Raw genomic sequence first — 27,038 nt, 5'->3', positions numbered from 1 at the left:
AGAGATTTAATGGTGTTTGAGTGTGTATAATAACAGCAGAATTATTATTTATTTTGTTAACAATTTCCTTCTATATAAATTAATATACGTTTACAATTAAGTACAGTGTTTTAGTATTTTATTTTCAAGTGAAATGAATTGATGTATTAAGAATTTATAATTATTGATACTACATACATGGCTACTTGTGCTATTTCAAAAAGATATAAGCTGCCCAGCTGGGCGTGGCTCAGCGGTTGAGCATCGACCTAGGATCCCGGCAATCTGGGTTCAATTCCCGGTCAGGGCACATGACAGAGTTGTGGGCTGCAGCCGATCAGTGACTCTCTCATCATTGATGTTTCTATCTCTCTCTGAAATCAATAAAGATATATTTTTTAAAACAAACAAAAAACAACAACAAAAAGATATAAGCTTAATAAACTGCTACTTACTAGTAAAATATTTGAAACACAGTGATAAAGCTTTATGGTTTGAGACTAAATGAATATTTTAAAGTGAAAATACAGTTGAAAAGAAAAATACAGAAGAGGAGAATTCAAGATAGTGAAAAATTCAGTGGAAACTACACTGACACTCTCCCAGTACCAAACTGGAATTACAACTAAAATATAGAAAAAGATCTTGAATAATCAACTGAAAACTAGCTGGAGAGCACCCACATAACCAAGGAGGAAAAGTGAAGACCACATAGAGATTGGTAGGAAGTGCAGAGGCATGAGAGGACTGGCTGGGCTCCCACAGGCAGCAGCTCAAGGTCTGGAAGAATATCTCAGCTGTGGGGGGTTCCCACTGAGAACTCTGAGACCTAAACCCCAAGCTAGGCTTTCCAGCCAAGAGCACAAGAACTGAGAAAGGTGCCCACATAATATCTGGCTGTGAAAAGCAGGAAAGTTTCTGTATGCCTGTGAGATACAGCTAGAAAAGCAGGCACCCTCTTGAAGGGCCAACACATAGTTCCATGTGCAGCTACTCACCTTGGGCTCTAGCAGAGGGAAGGCATAGTGAACTAGAGCTGTGTGAAGAGAGCACAGGAGTGCTGGCTTGGGGATTAGAACTCAGAGGGCAGCTATCTGGATTCTTGTGCTGAGTCATTCCCCCATACTGCAGAGGGCATCTTTCTCAGGTAGACATTTACCATCCAAGCAGCTTTAGCCTGGGGGTAAGTAATCTCCCCACCCATTGAAAACATCTCACCCCACCATGTAGAGTGTTTACAGCCTGAGGCTCATTAAGAGACTGAATAACAATCAGCCTCTGGGTGCTACTCAGGGCCAGTCACAAACAATGTCTGATATTGGCCTGCACCAGAGATCTTCCAAAAATACTGAGAGTCCTGGCAGGCCTTCCTAACACATAGAAATAAATCCAAATAAGCAGCCAAAGTGGGGAGACGAAAAAACAAGCCCCAAATGAAGGAACAAGAGAAGTCTCCAGGAAAAGAGCTAAGTGAAATGGAGAAAAGCAATCTATCAGATATAGAGTTCAGAATACTGATTCTTAGGATGCTCAACAGCATGAAAAAAGATATGGGAACTATGAAAAATGACCAGTCAGAAATGAAGAATGACATAGCAGAAATAAAGAATACATTGGAAGGAAAAAACAGCAGGTTAGAGGAAGCTGAGGATCAGATCAACGAATTAGAAGACAGGGTAGAAAAAATCACTCAATCAGAGATCCAAAAAGAAAAAAAATTAAAAACCAGGAGGACAGTTTAAGGGAGCTATGGGAGAACGTGAAACATAACAATATTTGCATCCTAGGAGGGCTAGAAGAGGTCGAAAGTAAATAAGGGTTAGAGAACTGTTTGAAGAACTAATGGCAGAAAACTTCCCTAACTTGGTGAAGGAAAAAGTCACACAAGTCCCAGAAGCACAGAGAGTCTCAAGCCAGATGAATCCGAAGAGGTTCACAACCAGACACATCATAATTAAAATGCCAAAAATTCAAGACAAAGAGAGAATCTTAAAGGCAGCAAGAGAAAAGCAATCTGTTACCTGCAAAAGAGCTTCAATAAGGTTGTCAGCTGACTTCTCATCAGAAACTCTACAGGCAAGAAGGGAATGGCATGAAGTATTCAAGGCAACAGAATACTCTATCCAAAATAAACGGTAAAATAAAGAGCTTTCCAAGCAAACAAACAAGCAAAAAGGCTAAAGAATTTTATCGCCACCAAAGCAGCATTGCAAGAAATGTTAAAGTGACTGCTCTAATAAGAAGTTTAGATAGAGAGAATGAGAAACATAGGCTTAAAGAAATAAAATAGCCATAGGTAAGTACCTATCAATAATAACCTAAATATAAATGGATTAAATTCTCCAGTCAAAAGACATAGGGTAGATGAAAGAATAAGAAAACATGACCCAAATATATGCTGTCTAGAAGAGACCCACCTTAGAACAAATGACTCACACAGGCTGAAACAGAACAAACAAAAAAAATTCTAGAGGACTTTAAAGGAGAGACCAACAGCAAAACAGTCATAGTATGGGACATAAACACCCCACTGACTTTAAATCAACAATGAAACAGTGACTCTAAATGACAGACCAGGTCAGATGGATTTAATTTACATTCACAGAACATTTCACCCCAAAGCTGCAGAATATGCATTCTCCTCAACTGCAATTGGGAAATTCTCAAAGATAGAGCACATGTTAGGACACAAAACAAGTTTCTACACTCTCAAGAAGATTGAAATCATATCAAGCAACTTCTCAGACATTTACCATGGAATACTATGCAGATGTAAAAAAGAAAGATTCTTTACCCTTTGAGACAGCATGGTGAGACCTGGAGAGTATTATGCTAAGCAAAACAAGCCCCTCAGCGAAATATAAGTATCACATAATCTTATTCATTCATGGAATCTAATGAACTAAATAAACTGAGGAACAATTAGATCCAGAGACATAGAAGGATGGAACAGACTGAGGAATCTCAGAGGGAAGACAAAGGTAGGGGGTGGGGGAAGAGAGAATAACCTAAGCACTTGTATGCATATATGCATAACCAATGGACACAGACAATAATGTGGTGAATGACTGGAAGTGATCCAGTGCTGGGTGGAAGGGATCAATGTGGGGAAAGGAGATACATTTGTAATACTTTCAAGAATAAACATAAATAAAAAGGAAAGAAAGAACAAAAGAACGAAAAAAGAAAGAAAGGAAGGAAGAAAGAGAGAGAGAGAGAGAGAGAGAGAGAGAGAGAGAGAGAGAGAAAGAAAGAAAGAAAGAAAGAAAGAAAGAAAGAAAGAAAGAAAGAAAGAAAGAAAGAAAAAGAAAATTGAAAGAAAAATAGATACAGAATAAATTATATCTATTTTTTCCTTTTGGTATTGAGTTAAATATGACAGATTCAGAAATATTTATTTTGCAGCATTAAAAAATAATAAAGAACCCTACTTATTTTTAAATTTATCTTTATTGTTGAAAGTATTACAGATGTCCAGTTTTCCCCCCTACAGTGCCCCTCCTCTGGGCCTACTGCACTATTGTCTGTGTCCATGGGTTATACATAGATGCATATAAGTTCTTTGGTTAATCTCTTATATTCAGAAATAAGTAAATTAATTTACCAGATGTAATCTTGATTGTTACATTTGTAATAATTATGGAAGAATAACCATTTGATCCATATTAGTAAATGCTTTTAATACCTACAAATGATATGCCTTCAGCAAAACATACTGACACTATGTCAGACAATTCCTTAGATAACTCTTGGTTTTTATTCAGCAAATATTTATTTTGCATTTAACAAGTGCTCATCTTTAGAACAATGCTAGATACTGTCTCAACATAAATGTTCAAATAAGAAACCCTTTCGAAGTTTTACATAGAAGTCTTAATGACCCAAGGCAAAGATGAATGTAGAATTTAGACCCCAGGATTTCAGTTATACTGTGAGGTATACATTCAGAGAGAGAGAAAGAACATGTTTATGGCATTAATTTAAATAACAGAAATTAAATTATATAAATGTGTGTATGTATACCTATATATACATGTATATTTTTTGACAGAAAAATGCAGATAGCCAAAAAATATAATTAAAAATTGGTCAAAGTCTACAGTGTAAAGCTGGTAAGTTTAAACCAAAACCTTCAAAATTATTTTAAATACATTTAAGATGATATACTAAATAAGAAGTTTAGAAGGAAAAGTTTTTTGAAAAAAATATTCATAAGAGATGAACAATTAAAACAAATGTGTAACTTGGGGGAATTTATTTGCAAAAGCAGAAAAGTCCCTAATTCCTTGATAATCCCTTTATGCTAATTAATAATTGTCTTTAGAGAAAGAAAAACATACTTACATGTTTTCTAAGAAACTTAATCTCTTCCTTTTCTAGAGCCAGTGCAAACGGAACTGCTTATGAGTCCAACATGTCACCAAGTTACTGAACTTTGAAAAAACAGTGACTCTAAAATATTGAAGATTTCCAGTTGCTAAATAGATTTTTTCAGTAATATATTCTAGCTTTAACAGTTGGGCTTAATTTTAGTTATGATAATACTTGCATTCTAGAAACCATAATAATAGTTTAAGAGCAGTTCATCAGTATTTAGCAAGTATCTTCTGGCAAGGTGGCATAGACTTGACACTTGGAGCTTCAAGTCTATGTTTTCTGGCACTTTGGCTACTTCAAATACAGGAAAATAAGACCAGAATCTAGTATAGGATACTGATCAATTTTCAACCCAGAATTGAGTTGAAAATTGGTTCTAGAGAAAAATTATTTGTCAAGAAATTCAAAATTTTTAAGAATTTATTCTTGTAACATTACTTCCTTAATTAAAACTTTACACTTAAACATATATATTTAGAGTATATTTTAAGTAGAGTAAGTCCTCACTTATCATCAATAGGTCCTGTGGCTTGATGTGAAAAGACTTATAATGAAATCAATTTTACCACAGGCTAATTGATGAGAAATAAGTTCCTAACATTATAGTGAAATGAAAAAGCAGTATGTTATTAAAGGACCTGCGGTATATGAAATAATCTAGGGTTTCAAAGTTCAATTTAGGTGCTTTATTCATAATCATATTTTTTTAAGTTTGATTTTTTTTTTTTGAAAAGGTAGTAATTAGAGAAGAAGAAATTGACTTTGGGCTTTATTTCCCCACTTTAAAGGTGATTTTGAAGTTTCAAATAGATTTATTACAAGTTATCTAATGATGATCATTCTTCTTACAGCTCCATATCCTTTAAAATTTTATTAAAATATAATATGGTTAACATTAAAATATTTTGATCATGGATTAGAGGAGAAACAAGATGACGGCATGTAACAGCTGTACTCGCTGCCTCCCAGAACCACGTCAAAATTACAACTAAAATACAGAACCACCATCACTCAGAACCTCCTGAAATGTAGCTGAACAGAAGCCCTACAACCAGGGAACTGAGAAAGCAACAAGACCGGTAGGAGGGGCAGAGACATGGGCGGATCTGGGCTGAATCCCTGAGACACAGCAGCGGGCCCACACCCAATGCCACAGTTTAAACCAGGGAGGGATATCTCAGTGGTGGAGGTTTCCTGGAGGAGAGAGGGGTCCCAGCCCCACAACAGGCCCCCAGCCCAGGGTTCCAGGGCTGGGAAGAGAAGTCCCCACAACTTTGGGCTGTGAAAACCAGCTGGGACTGTCGCTGAGGGTCGCAGAGGGTGTGGGAGTCCCGGGCTTTCTTCTTAAACGGTCTGCATATGGACTCACTCAGATGCACTCCCTCTGAGCTCCCACGTTGAGCAGCAGCTTGAAAGGAACCTGGAACACTTGGGAAGGAACTAACCTGCCTGAAATTGGGGCAAGAGCTGGAGGGGAAGCTTCCTCCCAAACAAAAGAGCTGGCAGAGGACATTGCTCCTTTGGTGAGTCCTCCCCCCCCACAGCCGCCAGGCAGGCACCATATTTGAATCTCCAGCACCTGACCCACAACTTTGACCCCGCCCTGGTGATTCCTGGAGACCCCGCCCCTCCCTACCTGCAATCTCATCCAAGCCATTTCCAGTGGCTTTTCTGCGCAAGTGGCCTCTCAAGCCTTATGCTTGGGACTGTCCTAAAATCTCTCAAACAAGCAGCAGCGTGCCTCATACATCTTGATAAGTGACCCCAGGCCTGGCACTAGTGGCAACCTGCATTGGCTCATAGCTTGGCCTCTCCTGGATACCTCCAAGCCCAGCACAAGTAGCATCCAACTACAGTTTGCTGTGTAGCTCCTGCTGGGTGGCCCTGGGCAAGGCACTGGCAGAGACTGACTTTGCACCTCCAGGAAGGCCCCAGAGACAGTGCACCTGGTGGTCAGACTCGACCAGGCTGGATTATAACCCTACCACATCCGTGAGTGACACACTCAAGGGGCGCAATTGGTGAATACCAAAGCTCCACTGAAATAAATCCTGCTCCATAGGGGTGTCTCCAGCACAGCAGCTCTTTGGCTGTAATTGCAGCTGGTCGTCACAGCTGACTGATCTAAGGGTCAATTCCTCCCAGTGACTCCAATAGCAACCAAGGCTCAATTACAAGTGGACAGTGCACACAGCCCACACAGGGGAGCACTTAGAAGCCCATCTCAGGTGACTGGGGAGGCTGAGCCATTGGACCCTACAGGACACCTATTACACAAAGCTACTCTACAAATTCCAGGAGACATAGCAACTCTGCCTAATACATAGAAACAAACACCAAAATGTGGAGGCAAAGAAACATGTCACAAAAAAAAGAACAGAAGAAATCTCTGGAAGAGTAATTAAATGAGATAGATCCAAGTAAGTTCACAGATACAGAGTTCAGAATTTTGTTTATAAGAATGTTCAACCGTTTTAGTAACAGTTTTACAAAAATAACTGAGAAAACTGATGACATAATAAAGTAACAATTTTAAATGAAGGCTACATGAACTGAAATGAAGAATAATTTACAGGGAATCAACAGTAGAGTAGAGGACACTGAGAATCAAATGAGCAATTTGGAACATGAGGAAACAAAGAACACTCAACCAGAAGAACAAAAAGAAAAAAGAATCCAGAAATTTGAAAATAGTATAAGGAGCCTCTGGGACAATCTCAAGCTGCTCAACATTCATATTATTGGGGTGCCAGAACAGGAAGAAAGAGACCTAGAAATTGAAAACCTATTTGAAAAAATAATTACAGAAAACTTCCCCTACCTGGGGAAAGAAATAGACTTACAAGTCCAGGAAGCACAGAGAGTCCCAAACAAGAGGAACCCAAGGAGGCCCACACCATAATTAAAATGCCAAAGGTTAAAGACAAAGAGAGAATCTTAAAAGCAGGGAGAAAAGCAGTAGTTACCTACAAGGGATCACCCATTTGACTGTCAGATGATTTCTCAACAGAAACTTTGCAGGTCAGAAGGGAGTGGCAAGAAATATTCAAAGTGATGAAAAACAAGGACCTACATCCAAGATTGGTCTACCCAGCAAAGCTATCATTTAGAACTGAAGGTGAGATAAAGAACTTCTCAGACAAGGAAAAGCTAAAGTTCATCATCACCAGACCAGAAGGGTCTTCTTTAAAAAGCTAATGAACAAAAGAATCTGATGTGCTAAGTAGTTCCAGAGACATTGAGGCATACAAGAGACGATCATATTTCAGAGGGAAGGGCAGCGAATGGTGGGAAGAGATTAACCAAAGAAGTTATATGCATATAAGTATAACCCATGGACACAGTCAATAACTGGGTGAAGGCCTGGGGAGGGGGTGGGAGTGAGGTGGAAGGAGTCAATTGGGGGGGAAATGGGAACCCTGTTATACTTTCAACCATGAAGATTTATTTTAAAAAATGCTCGATGAAAAAAATAAAAATTTATTTTGATCCTGTAAGGATCCTTTGATGTTGTCATGTTACAAGTTGGTGAAGTAAATTTCTATGTGGTGTGGCAATGTGCTTTTCCTAACCACAGCTTAATCTGAACATTTAAGCAGTTGTCAAAACCAGAGTTTAACTGATTTTTAAAGCTTTCTATGAAGACAGCTTGCTTGTATTTAATTGTAAATATACATTGTTGCTTTCACTAGTCTATTTTTCCTTTTAACCAGACACCAAATTTGAAATTTAAACAATGATAGTCAATTTTCAAATTATCTTTTCTCTTGAAAAATAGTTCTGAAAAATCATGTAACTTGGTGTTTAATAATCTGTTTATCTGGATGGGACACATATACATTTATATGTAGGTTTGCATTCTACACACATATTATGTTTTGTAGATGAAGTGTTTGAACTACAATAGTATTTGATGCATTTAAAGAAGCTCTTTGATTAGTAGGCTTTTGAATTTTACAAGTAAATTTTATTTTCTACAATTAAGAAACATTTATTCTTTTGTTACACATTATTTTTATTTTTTTATTTTAGCACTCAAAGATTATTGAAATAGGATATTAGTTTCTTCTCTATTGAAGGCATTTAAATAAAATGATGCTTTTAAAAGAGAGTTAAGGCTTTAAATATCTTTGAGTTTCCCTCCATGTCTAAATGCTCTATAATTTGTGTGTAAAAAATTTAAGACCCGTCTCCCTATTTTGTGTGACATTGCTATTGATTTTTTCAGTTTTGTCTTCTGAAGAGTGTAATAAGTAAATGGTTAGGCTGAAGTAATAAGGGCATGGTATTTGTGAGCATGGCAAATATGTATTGTTTCCTAATAGGACTGCACCTTCAGAAATAACTGGGTGGTCTTTCATTGCCACTTGATGTGATTTTTAGGGGGAAACATTCACAGATACAAAGACATTCTTCAAGATGTGATTACTAAAGACCAAAAGCTTTACAAGCAAGCAGAGTAGAAGTCTAAAGATCTCATATAGGAAGATTGCTACAATGGGATGAAGGATAAAAGAAAGCCTAGTTGCCCTGGAGAGATGAGGAGGCAGTCTGAAATCTCTTAATTTTCAATGTGAAGACAGTAACATTTTCTATAGCTTTGAAGAGAAAGAATGTAATGATAAGGAATCCTAAACCTGGGGTGACTATAGAGACAATGGAAGAAGCATGATGTGATGGGTAAGAAGGATCTACACAAGCTGGAGAGTATTGAATCATTTCCATTAGAGATGATTCATATTCACATAAGAGGAGAGGGGAGTTCTTTTCTTGTATTCATTTTTCATCCTTTTCAAGTTTTGTTTGACTCAAGAGACAAAGTGATAGGAAGAGTTTTATCTAAAACCCTGTGGCAGGATTGATGAAGAACCTTTAGGAAAAAATGCATGCCTGGTAAAGTTTTAGACTTAAAGGGGAGTATTTTGTAACAAATGGATTATACATATAGATATATTTCAATAAAGAAAATGCTTATGCATTTTTGATAAGACATTTATGAGTGTAACCTTTAGTAACTGATAAAGTGAAAAGGGTAAATATACAAAAGGAATAATACAAACAGCTTCTGAAAACAAGGGGGAAAAACAAATAAACACTAGACACTTAAAGAAACAGAATGGCCAAAAGAAAATATTAGGTCATGAAATAGCTAATAGCCTTCAAAGGCACTCTTTTAGTGCTAATCATAACTCTTAATGTGAACTTAGCTAAGATATTTGTATTTGAATAAGCCATCTGAATACCCATGTATTGGAAATTTTATTTGGAGAGTTGTTGGTGGGCCTATTTGGTTTTGCTAAAATGTTAAAGTTGACACCTAAAATTGAAGACTGTGTCAGTATGTTGATTTTCACCAAGGGGAAATTATTCTTTTATTTGATTGGGATCAAGAGACAAAAGCAAAAACTTGAAAAACAAAAACAAAAACAAAGTGAGATGATATTGAATACTTTTGAGGCACTGAAAAACTAACTATAGGAACTATAGAAGGAATATCACAATAATCTGTAGGGAAGGAAATTTCAGTTGGAGGAGGAAACGTTCTTTTTAATAAAAAAATTAAAAAAAAATTTTTTTTTTAAATTGATTTTAGAGAGAGAAAAAGGGAGAGGGAAAGAGATAAACATCAGCTGCCTCTTGCAAACCCCCTACTGGGAACTGAGCCCCAACCCAGACATGTGCCTTCACCTGGAATCCAAAGGCAACATTTAGGTGCATGGATGACGTGCAACCAACTGAGTCACACTGGCCAGTGTGGGAATGTTCTTAAATCGGAATGTATGGCCTTGCAACAAGATAACAAGTATCAAAATCAAGGAATGTCAAAAATTCAAACTCTATACATAAAGATTTTAATAGTACTTGTCAAAAACTAGGAAATAATAAACATAATAAAAAAATTTATTTTAAATTTCCATTAAAAGAAGTATTTCATTGCATCAGAGATTTGATATAAGACCTGGAAAAGTGAGCTTTATCTTGACATTTGCACTTGAAATCAACACCATTAACTCAAATACTTTTTATCAAACGTGTGTCTTCTAAAAGCTTTAATAATGCTTTATAATTTTGGAGCTGATTTTGTTATCAAGGGGGTGTTTAGAAGTTAGGTTTTGTTGTTTTCAAAAACCTATATAGCTTAGTGATGAAGATGAGTATGTGAATGAGTGGTGAAACAAAGGGTATGCGCAAGGTTCTGTGTAAGCAAAAAGGAAGGAGCCATCATTCAGTTTATGTGTTTAAAAAAAATGCAAAGAAAATAAAGCAAGCAAGGTTAATGTTAAGATTTGCATATTATTTGACCTCATTTTACTATTAGAAAGTAATACAGTGGCTTATTCACAGTAGAGGTAAGGGCCATAAATTTTCACAGCCCTTTTAAATGTTCATTATAGCCACTTTGTAATTAGGTGCTTTTACATACCTGGTCTTTTTCTAGACACTACAAAGAGATACCCATTAGTTATGCTTCTTGCATTTAGTTGTTTAATTCCTAGAAATATACAATCTTCCAAGACTGAATCATGAAGAAATAAAAATTCTGAATAGACTGATTACTAGTAAAGAGATTGAATTAGTAATAAAAAACTTCCCAAAAATAAAAGTCCAAGACCAGAACTCTTTACTGGTGAATTTTAATACCAATTTTCCTCAAACACTCCCAAAGAAATTAAAGGGGCAAAAACAGTTCTAAACACATTTTATGACACCAGTATTACCATGTTTGCATGTTAAATGATAAAATCAATAGACACTCATGTCCTTTCACTTTTATCTATGGAGGATGAAATGGGATGTTATACATCAGTCAGTAGGAGTGGCATGTTTTTCTCTGTGCAACTGTTAGGCAAACTATGTAATTCATTCTCTCTATTTATAGGAATTTTCCAATCAAGAAGTCCAAAAACTAACTGCATGAAAGAGAAATGAAAGTAACAGTGGCTTTCTTGTCCAATGACAGCTTATTTTTTACCTGCATACATGTTTATAAGAAAGACCTAAAAATATACAGGATATATGATGAGATTACAACATTCTTATAAACCCACTTCGAGTATTATGTTTAGTTCCAGTTACCATATTAAAAACAAATGTAGCATTTGAAAAGGGGAATTAGATTGACCCTAGGACTACAAGGTATGAACTGTGAAGACAAGATAGAATCCTGAATTTCTATAACCTTTAAAGAGCAAGGTTGAAGAAGATTTAATTGAAAATAAACTCACTTCAATATACATATAGACAGATAATGTCAACTTTGTTTTTACCACAGCACAGACTATTGTAAAAAAGATATATACATTTCAATGGAAGTAAAATTTGCTGGAACAAACATCTGCACTCTTTAACTTTCCAAATCTTTCTTTCTTGTAGCATTAAATCAGAATAATGCATTACTCTTTCCTCTGTAAAGTAAAATGTCTGAAGGATTTTCAGTTAGTTCTTTCCTGCAGCTTAGGAAGGATATACCCCTCAGCTGAATACCACTGACAGACATTGCAATAACTATTTATAAACCAACGGAAAAAGAGTATGCCTCGGAGACTGGCAACTAAGCTGCAATAACCACTACTTGCTCAAAGGAATTTCAACTTAATCTACCGGTATTTTTTTCCAGGTAGTTGGCAATTTAGGAACCAGAGAACCATAAGATATTTGTGTTATGATGAGTTAGAGAGGTCAGTTTATCCAATCCTAGTTTTACAAATGAGTATACTGGGATCTAGACAGGGGAAGTCATTTGCTCATTGTCACACAGCTTGTTAGTTGTGTAGTTTGGAACTAATACCCAAGTCCTCTTATGCCTTGTTCAGGTTTTTTTTCTGAATAGCTTATTGTTTGAAAATTCATTTATAACTTGGTTTCATGGAACTTGGAAAATAACTTTCCATGGACAAAGTCATAAGATCAGAGTTCTCCTTTGCTCCATTCTATACTTTGTTTCCGTGTTAATTTAAGCTTTAATTTGTATTAATGTTAGCTTTATACTTTCTGTTGTACATATTCCTTACTTTTTATTGTCATCTCTATCAACTTTGTCATATTATGCTGAGGATATTGTAGTAATTTCCTACATGGTCTCACCTCCAATCTGTGTTGTAGCAATTCATTCTGCCCATCCTGTGAGTCTTTACTTCCTCCTTGTTGTCCCCTTTCTGTTTTTGTTCTTCAAAACCTATCTTCAAAAACTTCAAGACTCAAAACAAATTTCATTTCTTTCATAATGATTTCACTGACCACTTTAGGTAAAAGTGACACTTTAATCTAAATTCTTATAACAGTTAGTTTATATTACCCATGCATTCAACTTTCATTTATCAGATATTTTTGAGTGCCGACTCTATGCCAGGAAATTGTGTGAAGTCTATCACTCATGACCTTTCAATGTAACAATGTGCAACCATAATTTATTTCTCTTTTTAGATAGTAATATTCTGATATCAGGGGCCATGCTTGAAGATCTTTGTATTCTCCATAGCTAATAACAAAGAGCTTTTTTTACATAGTTGAAGATCAGTAAGTATTTGTAGAATAAATATTGAATTAATAAACTGCTGTGATAGAGTGAGGAGAAAAACATAGTCTCTGTGGGATAAGTATACAAACTGTTAAATATCAGTTATAACATGTTTGAAGCGCTTCCTTTAACTCTTAAAGAAGTTGGTTTTTTACATGTCATAAAAGTGACAAGATGATCAAGGAAAGAAGGCATAAAGAAAAAAGGGTATTTCAGTCATATTTAGATAGATAAATATTATAAACAACAAGAATTAGAAGAACACTGAAGCAGATTAAGAGTGCTTCAGTCCCAGTTTCTACACGGATAAAAGTGGTAGTGTTTCAAACCCGCTTTTGCACACAAAATACTTGTACTTTATTTGTTAACAAAGAAAAATACTCTCTTTATTGAAAAACTATAACAGTAAGGTGTTATTATTTAACATGAGATTTTGGACATGTAAATCATTTGTAATTTTAAATATCTGCCTCTGGTATCTTAGGGAAGAATGTGCTTTTTAATTTAATTTTATTTTAAGATAATAGAATGGTACCTGTCAGGGATTATGTCAAGGGATGTACATAGGGATTTAACAGACTTTCAATTAAATAATTCCCTTCATTCCCACTCCTGTCCCTTAGTAATACACTGAGAGTGTGTCCAGCTCAGGATTACTTTGCCCTGACTCTGCTTAATTGTCTTCATTTGCAGCTAGACTAAACTAGATAGGATTACCAGAACAATCAATTGGCAAATGAACTTATTATGAACAGCTTAGCTGAATTCTGCTTACAGATCTGTGTTAGTCATCCAATTTAAGCTTCAGTAAACAAATAAACCCAATGTTAGAAAAGGAAAGGTATAATTAAAATAAATTTTAGAATATTTTTTCTCTCCATGAATAATTTTATAGCAAATATACATTTTTTTAACCATCAGAAATTCAGTTTATTTGATGCCATTTACTAAATTTGGGCTTATGATGTTTCTAAGCAACTAGCTACTCAGTGAAAGTTTAAGCAGATTCTAAAACACCAGGGCTGTCCTTACATAAATTAAGCACCATCATCAATGATGCAAATCAGTGTTGCATAGCGGAAACAGATTCTTAAAATATGTTATATGAAAATGAACTTGAAGACTCAATAGTGATGCATATGAATGAGTAAAATGTACCTTCACACAGCCCATGGTTATTTCATTTGATAAATATTCACTGAGCATCTACTCTGTGCCATCTCTGTTAGGTTTTGGAGTGAAACACTGAACAAGAAACCTAAACCTGTTCTTTCATGGAGATTGCATTTTCAGAGAGGAAATAGTTCTAAAACAAGTAAACAGATAAAATATTCATACGTTGTTATAAATGTTATGAAGGAAACACTGTTTTAATCAACCATTCAGAATTGGAGGCTGCCACTAAGTTCTCTACACAAGCAGCACACTATTTAGGAAGTAGGCCAATTTATCATTTGAGTGTGATATCAAACTATCAAACTCAAAGCTAACTAAAAGCTGATAAAGCAGCAATTGTACCTATTGTCTCAAGGGGTTTAATGTATATCTACCATAAATGTTTCATTTGATCTGGTACATTTTCTTAGTGGTTTCTGTGAGCCATTCTGAACATACATCACCAAGACATGATCATCAATGGGAAGACTTGAGATATTACGAGTGTAATAGTGCTTTAAAAAATCCTTTATAAAAGTCTGGTTAGACCCCTTGCCCCCATACAGATCAAAGGATAAGATTCAAAGGGTAACTCATGGTGTCTTTGCGAAAACCTAAGAACATGGATAGAAAAACTGTTAAGAAGAAACATTCCCAACAGAAATATTGTGGCCAAAGATGCCCACAGCATTAAATGATTTAACTTTTATGAAGGTTTTGTGAAATTTTAATGTTCAAAGCTTTAAAGAATATAAATGATTTCAGGAAGGTTATCAGAGTTTATTTATGTGTCTGATATTTACCAAGCTTGAATATGTGGAAGAATATTATTGAAAAAATATTTGGGATACATTGATAGTATGACTAAAGGTATTTAATGGGACTCATTCTTGATGAAATCTATATTTGTATTGGACATACTGAAATAATTATTGTTGTATTGTGAGAAGAACAAGTTATTCTAATTTTTTATGATTATTGCCTTGAAAAATACATTTGATGCTGTGAACTATAATCTTATCTCAGATTCTTTGTTATTGTAGGACATATGAGAAATAGCATTGAACCTGCTGAGGCTCCTCAGACTGGACTGACCAAGTACTGTTTGTATAAAGGATCATCTGTCAGATATAATTGGTATAAAGTCTTGCATCCTTTAAGTTATACTGGCAGCCTATATTAAATATACACATATATACCGAAACTCCTCTTTTACAAATAAGTGTAAAAATTGCCATAGGCTCATTTATCTTCACTATCACCCCACACCATATTTAATTTTCCTTTACATTTCTCTCTGGAATCTGACTTTAAATATCCCTGATTTTTTAAAGAATCAAGCTTATGCACCAAAGTCTTTCAGAAGAAGCAGATATTTAATATAACCAAAGTTTTTGTTATTCCCAAGTAATTCTAGGAAAAATAAATATCCAAAAGGAAGAAAATGATAGTTTTAATTGTTTGGGCCTTGAATCAGAAGATCATGCTTTTGAAACCTTAAGTGATCAATAGTTTGTTTGGAAGCCCCCTGAAAATTTAAAGAGACCTAAAATACTTTTTACAGTTTTATAATGAAATATATTTTCAGTTCCTTTTGACATACAGGGCTTATCAAAGAACTTCAAGGATTACTAACAGATGCTATAGAGCAAGAGTTTGCTTATATAATGAATAAAGTTATTAGCAAAGAGTAGGGAAAGTTCCCTAAAAGCTCCAACAGTGGAAATGCAACAGCATGATTTAATAAAGCCTCCGAAGAGAACCTAAACAAGTTTTACTAACACTGTTTACTGGCCATTTATCCTCTACACGTAAAGTTGGGGGAAGGCTGGGCATTGCTTGACTTATGTATTATATATTTATTAAATTTGTTCCTAAATCAACACTTTGTTTATTGTATTGGACCAGAGAAACAAATTACATGATTAAAAAGAAGAATCTGTGTAAGAACAGCTAAAGCCTAATTTAGAAGCCCCTGAAATATGGCAGTATATACCAGCTTAAAAGTTGACTCCAATTTCAAAGCATAGAAAAAAATTTCCACCTTTATTGAGGTATAATTGACAAATAAAAATTGTATATATTTAAGGTGTACAATCATTTCACAATTTTTACCTATACCAAAGCATAGGAAACATTTTATCCATCTTTTGGTGTCTTAAATTTATCATTACTACACTGATTGAATGACAATATTTCCCTGAATGTAATCAGAGTTTATTTTTTATTGAATCTATTTTCATCTAACACAATTTGCTTTAGATGTTTTTCTGTACATGAAAAACATAGTAAAATGGTGTCTACTTCTAAGGTCAAAGGCTTGTCTTTCCTCATTAAAGAAAGTGCATATGAATTTTCAGGTAGATAAACAATCTCGCACTTTTAGCTCACATTTTCTTTGGGCAAATTGACTAATGTTTAAGTAAGTTATACCCACAAGCTTTAAAATAATGGCCATAAAACTCAAATTTCTACTGGAACCAAGGAGGTAACATAAATTCACTTGGAGGGTCAGGTGTAAGATCAGAGTAAATTATGGCACCTGTAGGAAACAGAAGAATGCATATTCTGTCTATGGGTAAACATTGCTTCTCTACTTCATTTAGTTGTGCTGAGCCAGTAAGTATGTGGGACCTGTGTTTTCAGATATTCTTGATTTTAGAAATTCAGATTTTATGTAAAATTTTCAGATTTTCAAAGTTCTAGGCAGATCAAACTATATTTGGCAGGCCTGATTTGTCAGTTTGTAGCCTCTGTGTTAAAAGATCACATCACAAGGTATTTAAATGTTGGATTATACCTGGTGGGTGTGGCTCAGTGGTTGAGCATCAACCAATGAACCTGGAGGTCATAGTTCAATTCTTGGTCAGGACATATGCCTGGGTTTCTGACTCAATCCTCTATAGGGGGCGTGTAGGAGGCAGCCAGTTGATTCTCTCTCATCATTGATGTTTCTATCTCTCCCTCTCCTTTCCTTTCTCTGAAATCAGTAAAACATATTAAAAAAAATGTTGGATCACTGTGTTGTACACCTGAAACTAATGTACTATTTTATGCTTACTATATTTTTTAAATGTTCTGTTTTAAGTAATTTCCCCTGAATGAAGAATTAATGAAAGTAGCACTTTATTTAGTTACCTTCATTCCAGAGGTAAGACTTACTATGTGATATTTGATAGTGAATTTTTAATTTATCTTCAAAAGGACTAAAATATTTACAGTGAGGTTCTACCTCACACCAGTCAGAATGGCTATCATCAGTAAACCAACAAACAACAAACGGTGACAAGGATGTGGAGAAAAACGAACCCTCATACACTGTTGGTGGGAATGAAGGCTGGTACAACCACTATGGAAAACAGTCTAGAGTTTCCTCAAAAAATTAAAAATGGAACTACCATTTGATCCAGCGATTCTACTTCTGGGAATATATCCTAAGAAGCCTGAAACAGCCAACCAGAAAAAATATGTGCACCCCTATGTTCATAGCAGCTCTATTTACAATAACCAAGATCTGGAAATAGCCCAAGTGCCCATTAGTAGATAAGTGGATAAAAAAGCTGTGGGACATTTACACCATGGAATACTATGCAGCTATAAAAAAGAAAGATCTCTTACCTGTTGGGACAGTTTGGATGGATCTGGAGAATATTATGCTAAGTGAAATAAGCCAGTCAGAAAGACAAACATCACATTATCTCACTTAAATGTGAAATCTAATGAACAAAATAAACTGACAAAGAAACTGAGGGTTCTCAGAAGGAAGGGGGGCAGGTGGGAAGAGATCAACCAAAGAACTTATATACATATATGCATAACCCATGGACACAGATGGTGAAGGTCTAGGGTGGTGGGGGTCAATGGGGTAAAAGGGAGGACATCTGTATTACTTTCAACAATAAAGATAAATTTAAATTAAAAAAACACAAACTTAAATCCAATGAGTTTGTGAGTTTTTAACTGGACTCCTTACTCTGTAATATTTTGTTTCATCTTTTTATGTGGCCTGTATGTTGTTTCTCTAATGTTAAATGAGATTTTATGTTCTAAGTTTCGGTTTCAAATGTAAAAATTCCATATCTCTGATTCTTCTGCTAGACTTACTCTATTTATCCATGCTACAGAGTAAACACGATCTTCACAAATTCAAAATATAGCCTGCTCTGGCTGAGTTACTCAGCCAGAGCAGAATCACCTTCCAAGCATACCTTGTATGTTAGTGGAGAGTCTGCCTCTAATAAGGATAACCAATGTCTTAATGCAGTGCAGCAATGATGATTATTGGAGCTGGTGAGCTGAGTAGAGACCCTAACTACTTACCACAATTTGTTGTAGGACCTCTGTTGGTGATAGATCTATTGGTTGTCATGGTATTTTGAGTACAGTATCCGACCCACTGTTCTTGAATATGTATAACCCTTTTTGTCAGTGACTTTGTAAGAATGTGGTTATATGTATATTTCAGCCAAAAAAATAATTTCAGGCCCTTTGTACATCACTTTAATTTCATATCCAGACTTAGAAGTGGGGAGAGGCAGCAAAATGTAACTTCAGGACACAAAGAGGAATTCAAGGGGGTATGAAACATTCTATGCCAACTCCAGGACACTCAGATGAGAACTGTTCTATACTGAGCTGACAACATTTGTAGCATCTGCTTGTTCAGTAAAATTCTCCAAACTTGATTATTTGGCAAAATGTAAAGAAATCTAAAATAAATTAGTTGACATCACAGAAGGAACAAATTCAGAAGTGTAGAAGTCACATTTTATTTTGATCGTCAAAAATAAACTATGTGTGTTTAACATGTACTCCCATGGTAGAATTATAGAGTTATAAACAGTATTATAAAATACATTATTACATTTGACAAAACAAATGGAAAATTTTCAAAAGTCAAGGCAAACTCCTAAGAAAGTTTTAGATCCTTAATAAAAGAACAGTTAACTCATGGACACATATATTTATTGGGTAATACTAGCAAGAATGTTTCAATATTTGGTAATTTTAAAGTCCTAAAGTTAAATAATCTATGAAGTTTAGATCATAGAAGATTTAACTGGATTTTATTTGTTTGAATTTAGTATAATTAAACTTTAAATGGATTGATTTTTGAATTTTAGATTTGGGATATTGAAAGTATATATTGTGTGTGTATGTGTGTGTGTATATATATATATATATATATATATATATATATATAGTGACAGCTAAAAAAGTTCTGTTGTGTTTAGAAAGTTTTAAAAGTAAAAAGAGAGAGGGATCTATGGTAAAGGGAAAAAAGTCTGGTGATATATAGCCCACTGGATTAAGAAAGCATGGACAAACATTGACTTGGTGTATATGAGTATATTCTACTTTAAGAAAGTGTTATTTCAAGTCAGAGTGGGCGAGTAAACTATAAAGCAAAATCAAATAGTTCTGTCAGTTAAGTGACAGAACACAAAAGTAGGTGAAATAAAGACTCGCTTTCTCTCACTCCCACCTTCTCTCCCCAACAGCCCTAAATACATGTTTGTATTTGTGGTTTATTTAGTAATCTTTCTACAGACCTTTAAGCAGGGAAGCAGTTGCCTTTCAAAAACAAACAATCGAACAAACAAAAAACCTGAAAGGAGACTTTTAACAAAAAGACTATTAGAAGAAAAGATTATAAAGGGGCAATGAACCAGCCATATATACTTGTACTGGGCATTATAAGGAGGTTCCTGTTTCTGTACTAATAACTGCACTAAGGCACAAAAAAGCCAAGTTACAATCCTTATAGTGTTTTTTAGCATGGCATTTTAGATTTCATTGTTCTTCTTCATTAAAGGGCTTGAGAATGCTGGGAAATATATTGCTGGAAAGAATGGTTGTTTTGTTAACAAAGCTAATTATGTTTTTAAAACTGATTTCTTTTGTATGTGCTTAACTTATTTTGTATGGCTGTGTGTATGGCTGTATGTTTGTACTTGTGTGTGTGTGTGCATGTGCACGTGTGCATGTATAACCCTTTGGGGGGAGATATAAGATAGTTCAGCATCTCCACAGAAATAAATATAGAGTGAACTGAGTGATTAATGGCTCTATGTTTAGGAAATTAAGGCATAACAATCTTATTGGCTTACTTTCATCATCCTGTTGGTCAAATAAAAAAGGTGAAAAAACTGGAAGGGGATTTTTTTCTAAAAAGTATAAGAATACCCAATGGGATGGGAAGAAGGCTCTTGAGAGAAAGGGAAAAGACACAATATTGCTGAAGCCTTTTTGGAATTGTTACGACCCGAGGCCATTTTCTTCAACAGAAATCTAACTTTATTTCCTTGCCTTCATATATAGAAAAGCCTTAAACCATATCACATTTCACATTATTCTTTACTCAATGGGGATTAGACCAGAAATGTAATAACATTATCCATATATTTAAAATACTATCTAATAGTAATTCAGGCTTTCCTACTTTCTTTGTGCTCTTCCCTGCAGCTGTTTCATTGTGTGTAACCTATCTAAAATTTCTGCAGAATTTAAGAAGATTTTTGTGTGAAATATAATAAAGCCTTGATTAATTGGAATCTAACTAACAAGAACTCTCAATTAACCAGTTTTATTTATTTATTTTTTGCTACACTCTCCTTTTAGAAGGAAGAGGCAAATGACAAGAAAACAAGCTGTTAACAGGTATTTATGTATTTATTTTTTAAAAATCAACTTCCTGGGAATGTCCTGGAGCCTGTACAGATTCAGCCCAACTTCAATAATTTTGTTACCTGTACTATATTTACTAAGGTAGGAAAGTAGAGGCATTTAAAAATTTCAGCAGCAAATTTGAATCTTGCTAAATCATTAAGTAATAATAAAATAAGAAATCCTAATAGCTAATTAGAACCGGTCTACCCATTTGAGGGTTCTAGTTAATTGGGGTCCACATGATTTCACTATTGCCAGTTTGTGACCATTTATATCTATTAATGGTAGTAGATCTCAGAGCCATGCAGTGGAGAGATGACTTCCAGCCACAAAGAGCAACTCCTTCCCTGAGAATTAAAGCAGAAGTTAGAGAAAGGCTGCAAAGTTAATGGGGGTTGAGTGAGGGTCACTGACATAAAAACATTGACACCTATGTAAAATAATGGGAAAGTAATTCACCTGCCCTGCCCCATGACTCTGAAATGCTTAGGAAGGTACATTCACTTTTGCAGGACAGCACAGGCTATTAAGTGTGCTACAGCAATAATTTTGGGGAAAAACCCACAGTTCTAATCTTTTGGGGTTGTTCTAAGCATTAGGCATAAGTATATTTTGAATGCATGCTAGTAGTTCTAAAATATTTGGAATTTTTGTTCTTGTGAAAATATATTCTTTAAACATTTGGAAACCTAAGAAGATTTAAATTTAAAGCTTCCTAAAATATCTATAACAATTTCACTTAAATTACAATCAGAGATACCATATTGCTTCAGGCCTTATACCTTTTAGATTGTATGGGGAAAACTGTACAGTTACTCAGAGAAGCAAAAGAGAAGAAGAGCAACCAATGATACTAAAGTAGGTTTTGATATTGCCTGCATTAGTGCTTTCTCTTCTCTTCCATACAACCTTCTAAGATTAAACCACCCTTTGTTGACTTTACCCCTTCTTTCTGGGCTGTGGGGGAGTTTGGGACCACTCTAAATGATTTATCCAGGGTTTCAACATAGAAAATGAAATCACTATGGCGGTGTTTCTAATATCTGGGATATATTCTATATTAAATATTACTCTTAAGTATCATGCACACTAAATAATACCCAATGACCTGAAGTAGTGGATGTGCCTCCTTAAGTGCCAAACTTTTTTGTTAGACTGTGACTTTATTGCTGAAGAGACTAAAACCCACTAGATTTCATTAATGAATGATTTTTAACTAAAAAACTTTAAGTGGATTGAGTTTTGAGTTTTAGATTTGGGATATTGAAAGTAAATATTTTTTATTTTATATGAATGAAATTGTATTCAGGCATTGAAATTGACTTACATTTTTATTTTCTGAACGAAATACCATGCAAATTAATGTCAAGCTTTCACTTTTAATTAAGCACAATAGTTTAAAATTGTATGTATTTATTTCTAGATTAATCATAACACATTACATATGTACATGTATATGTAATGAGTTTTTACATTTACTGTCATCTGAGGAAAACCATGAAATGTTTTTGAAAGTATATATACCTATTAATTCCCAGAAACTACAGAAAAACAGGAGCGTCACAAACTCTAATGCCTACTGAAGCAAGGCTCATAAGGTAAAACAAAGAACATAAGCAATAGGGAGTGGCAGGGACTCTGCTGACTTAGAGAGTACATATTCTTTCCAAAGGTGGCAGCTATTACTAAGCTCAGTTGATTGCTACCATGTGGGAATGCAGTCCCAGTGTTGTTAATATCTGACTTTTTAAGAGAAGTCAGGAAACCAGATTTTTATGTGAAATTCACCTAATTCTTAACTGTTGGTAACTAATTCAATAAAAAGCAAAAGCAAAAAAAAAAGCAACATTATGCAGCCAAAACAAAACCCATCTGTGGTCTGGATCTATCCCATAGACTGTCAGTTTGTTACCTCTGCTTTAAGTTGTAAATCCTCTAGATAGGGCAATTAAAAAAAAAAAAATCACAGTATGTTAGAAATGCACTTGAAGATCTTAGTGACAGAAAATTAATGTAAAGTAAATAAATTATAACTGGAGTGCTTGTAAATAATTCTCCTGGTACTCAAAATAGAGATTATGCAGTTTGTGATTTTTTTCTTACTACATGAAAATAGCCAAGATAGTTTTCTCTTAACGTGGTCTGAAAATTAAGACAAAATCATGAATTTTTGGCTTTCATATTTATCAATGAAAAACACAGTATGAAAAATCATTACTTCCATGTCCAAAAGAGAACATTTAAGTATAGTTTCCATAACATAACATAATTAAGGCTTCTATTTAAAGACCAGTTAATGGTGCTTTAATAGGAAGAAAGTCATGTATATAGCATGTATTGTTTTATTTTAAATTGGCTTACCTTTAAACATGTTTCCAATTTTATCTAGTGAAATCCCTTTATTTTTACAAATGGTTAAAATAAGAAATAAGAAAAATGTAACTAGTTAACACAACAAAACTTCATTTGAACTTTTGATAGGCATTGTCAAAGATAAAACAAAATTTGGTCATCTGAGATTTTTTTAAAAGGTAAATTTTTGACTGATCTGAGACTTTGCTTGTTTGTCTGTCCTGCCCTAGACCTTAGCACATAATCCCACTGTGCTACAATGCTTTTGACATCTGTGTGCCCCTTTCATCACCGGCAATCCAAAAGCATATTTGTCTAGAAAGGAAACAATTAAATTCCAATCTCTCTAGGAAAAAAAGAAAGAAAAGAAAAACACCCCACTGCTAAACGTGCTTTAACGATCTGTATGATCTGCACCATAAATCTTTAGTCAGAATGGTAAGTTAACACTGTCAATTCTGATGAGAAACTTATCAAAGACTTTTAAAAAAGAGAAAAGTGAAAAAGAAAGAATGCACAATCTCAAATCCTAAATTAACTAAAAAAATGCCCACCCGCAAATCCTAAATTAACTAAAAAAATGCCCACCCACATTTGTTTTTATTTTATTTTATTTTTTACATCACCATTTATCCCCTCTATGCCCTTTTCCATCTCCACCAGCCATTCTCATTAATCTAGTTACAGATTTAACACAGCCACATATGAAAGATGAGAAATTGTTGGACAACTGGTCAACACATCTGACAATGTGCAAAACAGTTGATGTTTACTTGAATAAAATTTGCATAGACAGTGTTGCCTTGTGTAGATCATCAGATAGTTCTGACCACAAGTAATCTGTTGTATGATAGAGATGAGCTATATTTAAATGTACCAATAAATTAACTGTTCCCTAAAAACTCTAACAAATGGAGATTCTTAGTTAATTGGTTAATACTCAAAGGAGGGAATGTAAAAAATGTGTGATTATTTGATGCATTTGACCAGTGTACATATATAAATAAGGTGGTTCAGGATAAATTTTGATGAATAGTTAGTACTATTTTTGTCAGAACATTATAATAGCTAACATTTTTCAAACATGATATTCCAGGTGATTTTACATGTATTCGTTCATTTAATCATCATAACAACCCTACAAGGTAGGTGTTGTTATTGTGATCCTTGTTTTACAGATGATGATACTGAGACACAGAGAAAGGTTAAGTGACTTATCTATGGCCATACAGCCTATAGATATCAGAGCCAGCATTTGAATCAAGGCAGTCTGATTTCAAAGCTCATATACTTTAGATCATTATATTTTTATAATCTGACAACTGGAATCAAACATCTTATTTAATTTTATATATATATTTGTGACTTTTGAAAAATGCAATTTTTATTCTGAAATCAATTTGGTAACATCATTTCTATTATGTAATAAATTAGCAGGATTAATTATAATGTAGTTCAAGCAGATAGAGCAGAAAATAATGAGAGACAGCTGTGGACCAATAACCAGGTCTGTGTTTTGCTACATTTGATTCATGGCTCAATTTAAAAAAGAAAAGATGTATCTGTAAAGCATTAATGATATGAGTAATACTAATCTCCTTTCTACTCACCCTCCACTAGAGGTAAGAACTATCTTAAAATTGGTGTGTATCATTGCTGTGTGTTTTTTATTATACATGTAAATATGCAGTATTAATTTTTGTGTGTGTAAAAGTGTAGCTAAATGCTTTGAAACTATAATATCTTTTTGTAATTATTTTCACATTACCTTTTGGAGATTTATCTAGGTTGATACATGTAGATGTAGTTCATTGAATTTTTAATTGTCTACTGTCTTATTTCAATGTATGAGTACAGAGTTTGGTAATTGTTTACTATATTTATTGACGTTTAGGTTGTTTTTAATTTTTTTTTTTTTTGTAAACAGTGCTGTAATAGACATCATGTTTTCTTGTGCCCATGTGGAAGAGCTTCTCTGGGGTATAAGCATAGAAGTGAAATTGTCAAGTTGTGGGCTATGCACATCTTCAACTTTCGTAGTTATTGCCAAATTGCTTTCTAAATCTCTTCTGATTTATACTCCTACAAGCATTATACAAGAGCTCCAATTTCTCCTCATTCTTGCTAGTGTAGTAGTTATTTTGAACAAATAATTCCTTTGAATAAAAATATAATTCTTTTTATTGATTCTCTTTTGTGATTATACATTCAGTTGAAAGATTGTTTCTCATCACTTAATGCATATAACAATGTTTACTGATACTATTTGTGTCATCATTCTTCATTTTAAAACATATATAATTTAAATAAGCAAAAGGATACTGCTTAAAATTTATATTTTCTAGGTTATAAGGCACTTTCCCATAATGCCTTATTTGATATGAGATACTGGGTCAGGAAGAGCTCTGGAAAAAATTCAGAGGTCCATAACTTTAAAAAGCCCTGCAAATAACTCTGTGGGTTGGGACCTTGCTTGCTTCTTCTGTAAAATTAGGATTTTGGACTAAGCAATCTCTTAGAGGCATGCTATAACCTTTGATCTATGATACATATTTTCACTTTACCTTGAATCTGTAATTTACGTATTGTGCATAAAACATAAAGACAAACTTGAATTTTATCAATTTGTAAAATCTGTTGTAACACCTTCTAGTTTAGTTAAAATCATAAATTTTCCTATTTATCTTTGTATTTCCCATAATTCAAGTACAATTGGGAGTGGGAGGTGGGATAGAAGATGGGAGCAGAATCTTAGCATTAGAAGGACTAGACAGTGGCAAAACACCATCTTGAATTCATCTTCAATGTTTCCCATTTTGAAGCATCACATCACAAATGCTGAAATACAATGAAAACTCAACCACTATTTGTTATGGCTTTGAGCTTTTTTTCAAGATCTTTTTATGCACATTTCAGATACAGAGAAGAGAATTTTCGGTATTTTCAGCTCACTTAAGATTTGATTCCAACAGTGTTTTTATGGTGCTGCATGTAGCTACTTAAAAAGGAGGGAAGACTCAGGTTGATTGTTCTGTATATTCTGTATTTCTTTTTGGATGATGGGGGTAAGTGATTGGATATTGTGTTTACAGAGACTTTGGATTAGAAAGATCTTGATCTTTACCCTGAGGTTTAACAAAGAGCTTGCAGGTTTTGTTAGATTCTATGTGCACTGGAAAGAACATTCAGTTAGAAACTTGTCCAATATTGTAAGATATTAGAGTATAATAGGGAATCAGTTGAAACTGATTCTATTTAAACTCCCATAATTGCAAATATATGACATAAACACACTCACATACACTGACACTCACACACACACACACACACAAGTATATCCTATCTCTAGTACAGAGTACCTATTATTTTTAATGACTTTTAAAAAGAAAACTGTTTATCTATGAGGACATTGGACATAGTTATATTTTTAGTGAAGCTTCTAGTATGGAATGTGGCCATTCTAGCAAACAAAATAGAAATTAGTTAATCTCTTGTGATGAAGACATTTTTAGTGGCTTTTCTTTTTATAAGCAGCCCTGGGAAAACTTTTTGACTATGGCACTTCTAGAAAGTGAATTGACCTCCTACAGAGTTTCAACATCAAAAAATACAAGAAAATTGTGATTCACACACTTTGTTCAGATGATCTCCAGATTAATACAGTTCACATTATCCAAATGTGACAATAGGCCTAGAGAATCCCACATAAGTGCTTTTGAGGGTTTTTACTCACTTTGATCTATTTGTGAACTGACCGTGAGACACATATTGAAGAACTTCCATTGTTATTTTTGCTAATTGGCACCCTCTTTTACAGTTTAATCATACTCTAAACATTACTATTTTGTTTATTTTATCACTTCACTAGTTTAGTGAAGAGGAACTTGTGCCAAGTTAATCTAGATTATTTTTGGCCAGATCCTACTTATCCTACTTGGAGATTTAATCAGGTTTTCTAACATTATGAGTAAGCACTAAATAAATCACT

At 34.3% G+C, this 27,038-nt stretch overlaps 1 protein-coding gene across 1 annotated transcript in view; it reads left to right on the top strand.

Annotated features, from left to right (window-relative positions):
* DACH2 (dachshund family transcription factor 2) overlaps positions 1–27,038 on the top strand; it is a 665,744-nt gene that overhangs the window by 155,378 nt on the left and 483,328 nt on the right. Inside the window, exon 2 of the mRNA XM_087813311.1 lies at positions 20,651–20,689. Within this exon, the coding sequence (XP_087669437.1) occupies positions 20,651–20,689 (39 nt within the window). The remainder of the gene's footprint in view (positions 1–20,650; positions 20,690–27,038) is intronic.

Source organism: Miniopterus natalensis, chromosome X (assembly GCF_054644295.1).
Source record: "Miniopterus natalensis isolate mMinNat1 chromosome X, mMinNat1.hap1, whole genome shotgun sequence".
Taxonomy (NCBI): Eukaryota; Metazoa; Chordata; class Mammalia; order Chiroptera; family Miniopteridae; genus Miniopterus; species Miniopterus natalensis.
The sequence above is the reverse complement of the archived record's forward strand: the minus strand, read 5'-3'. Positions and strand labels throughout refer to the sequence as shown.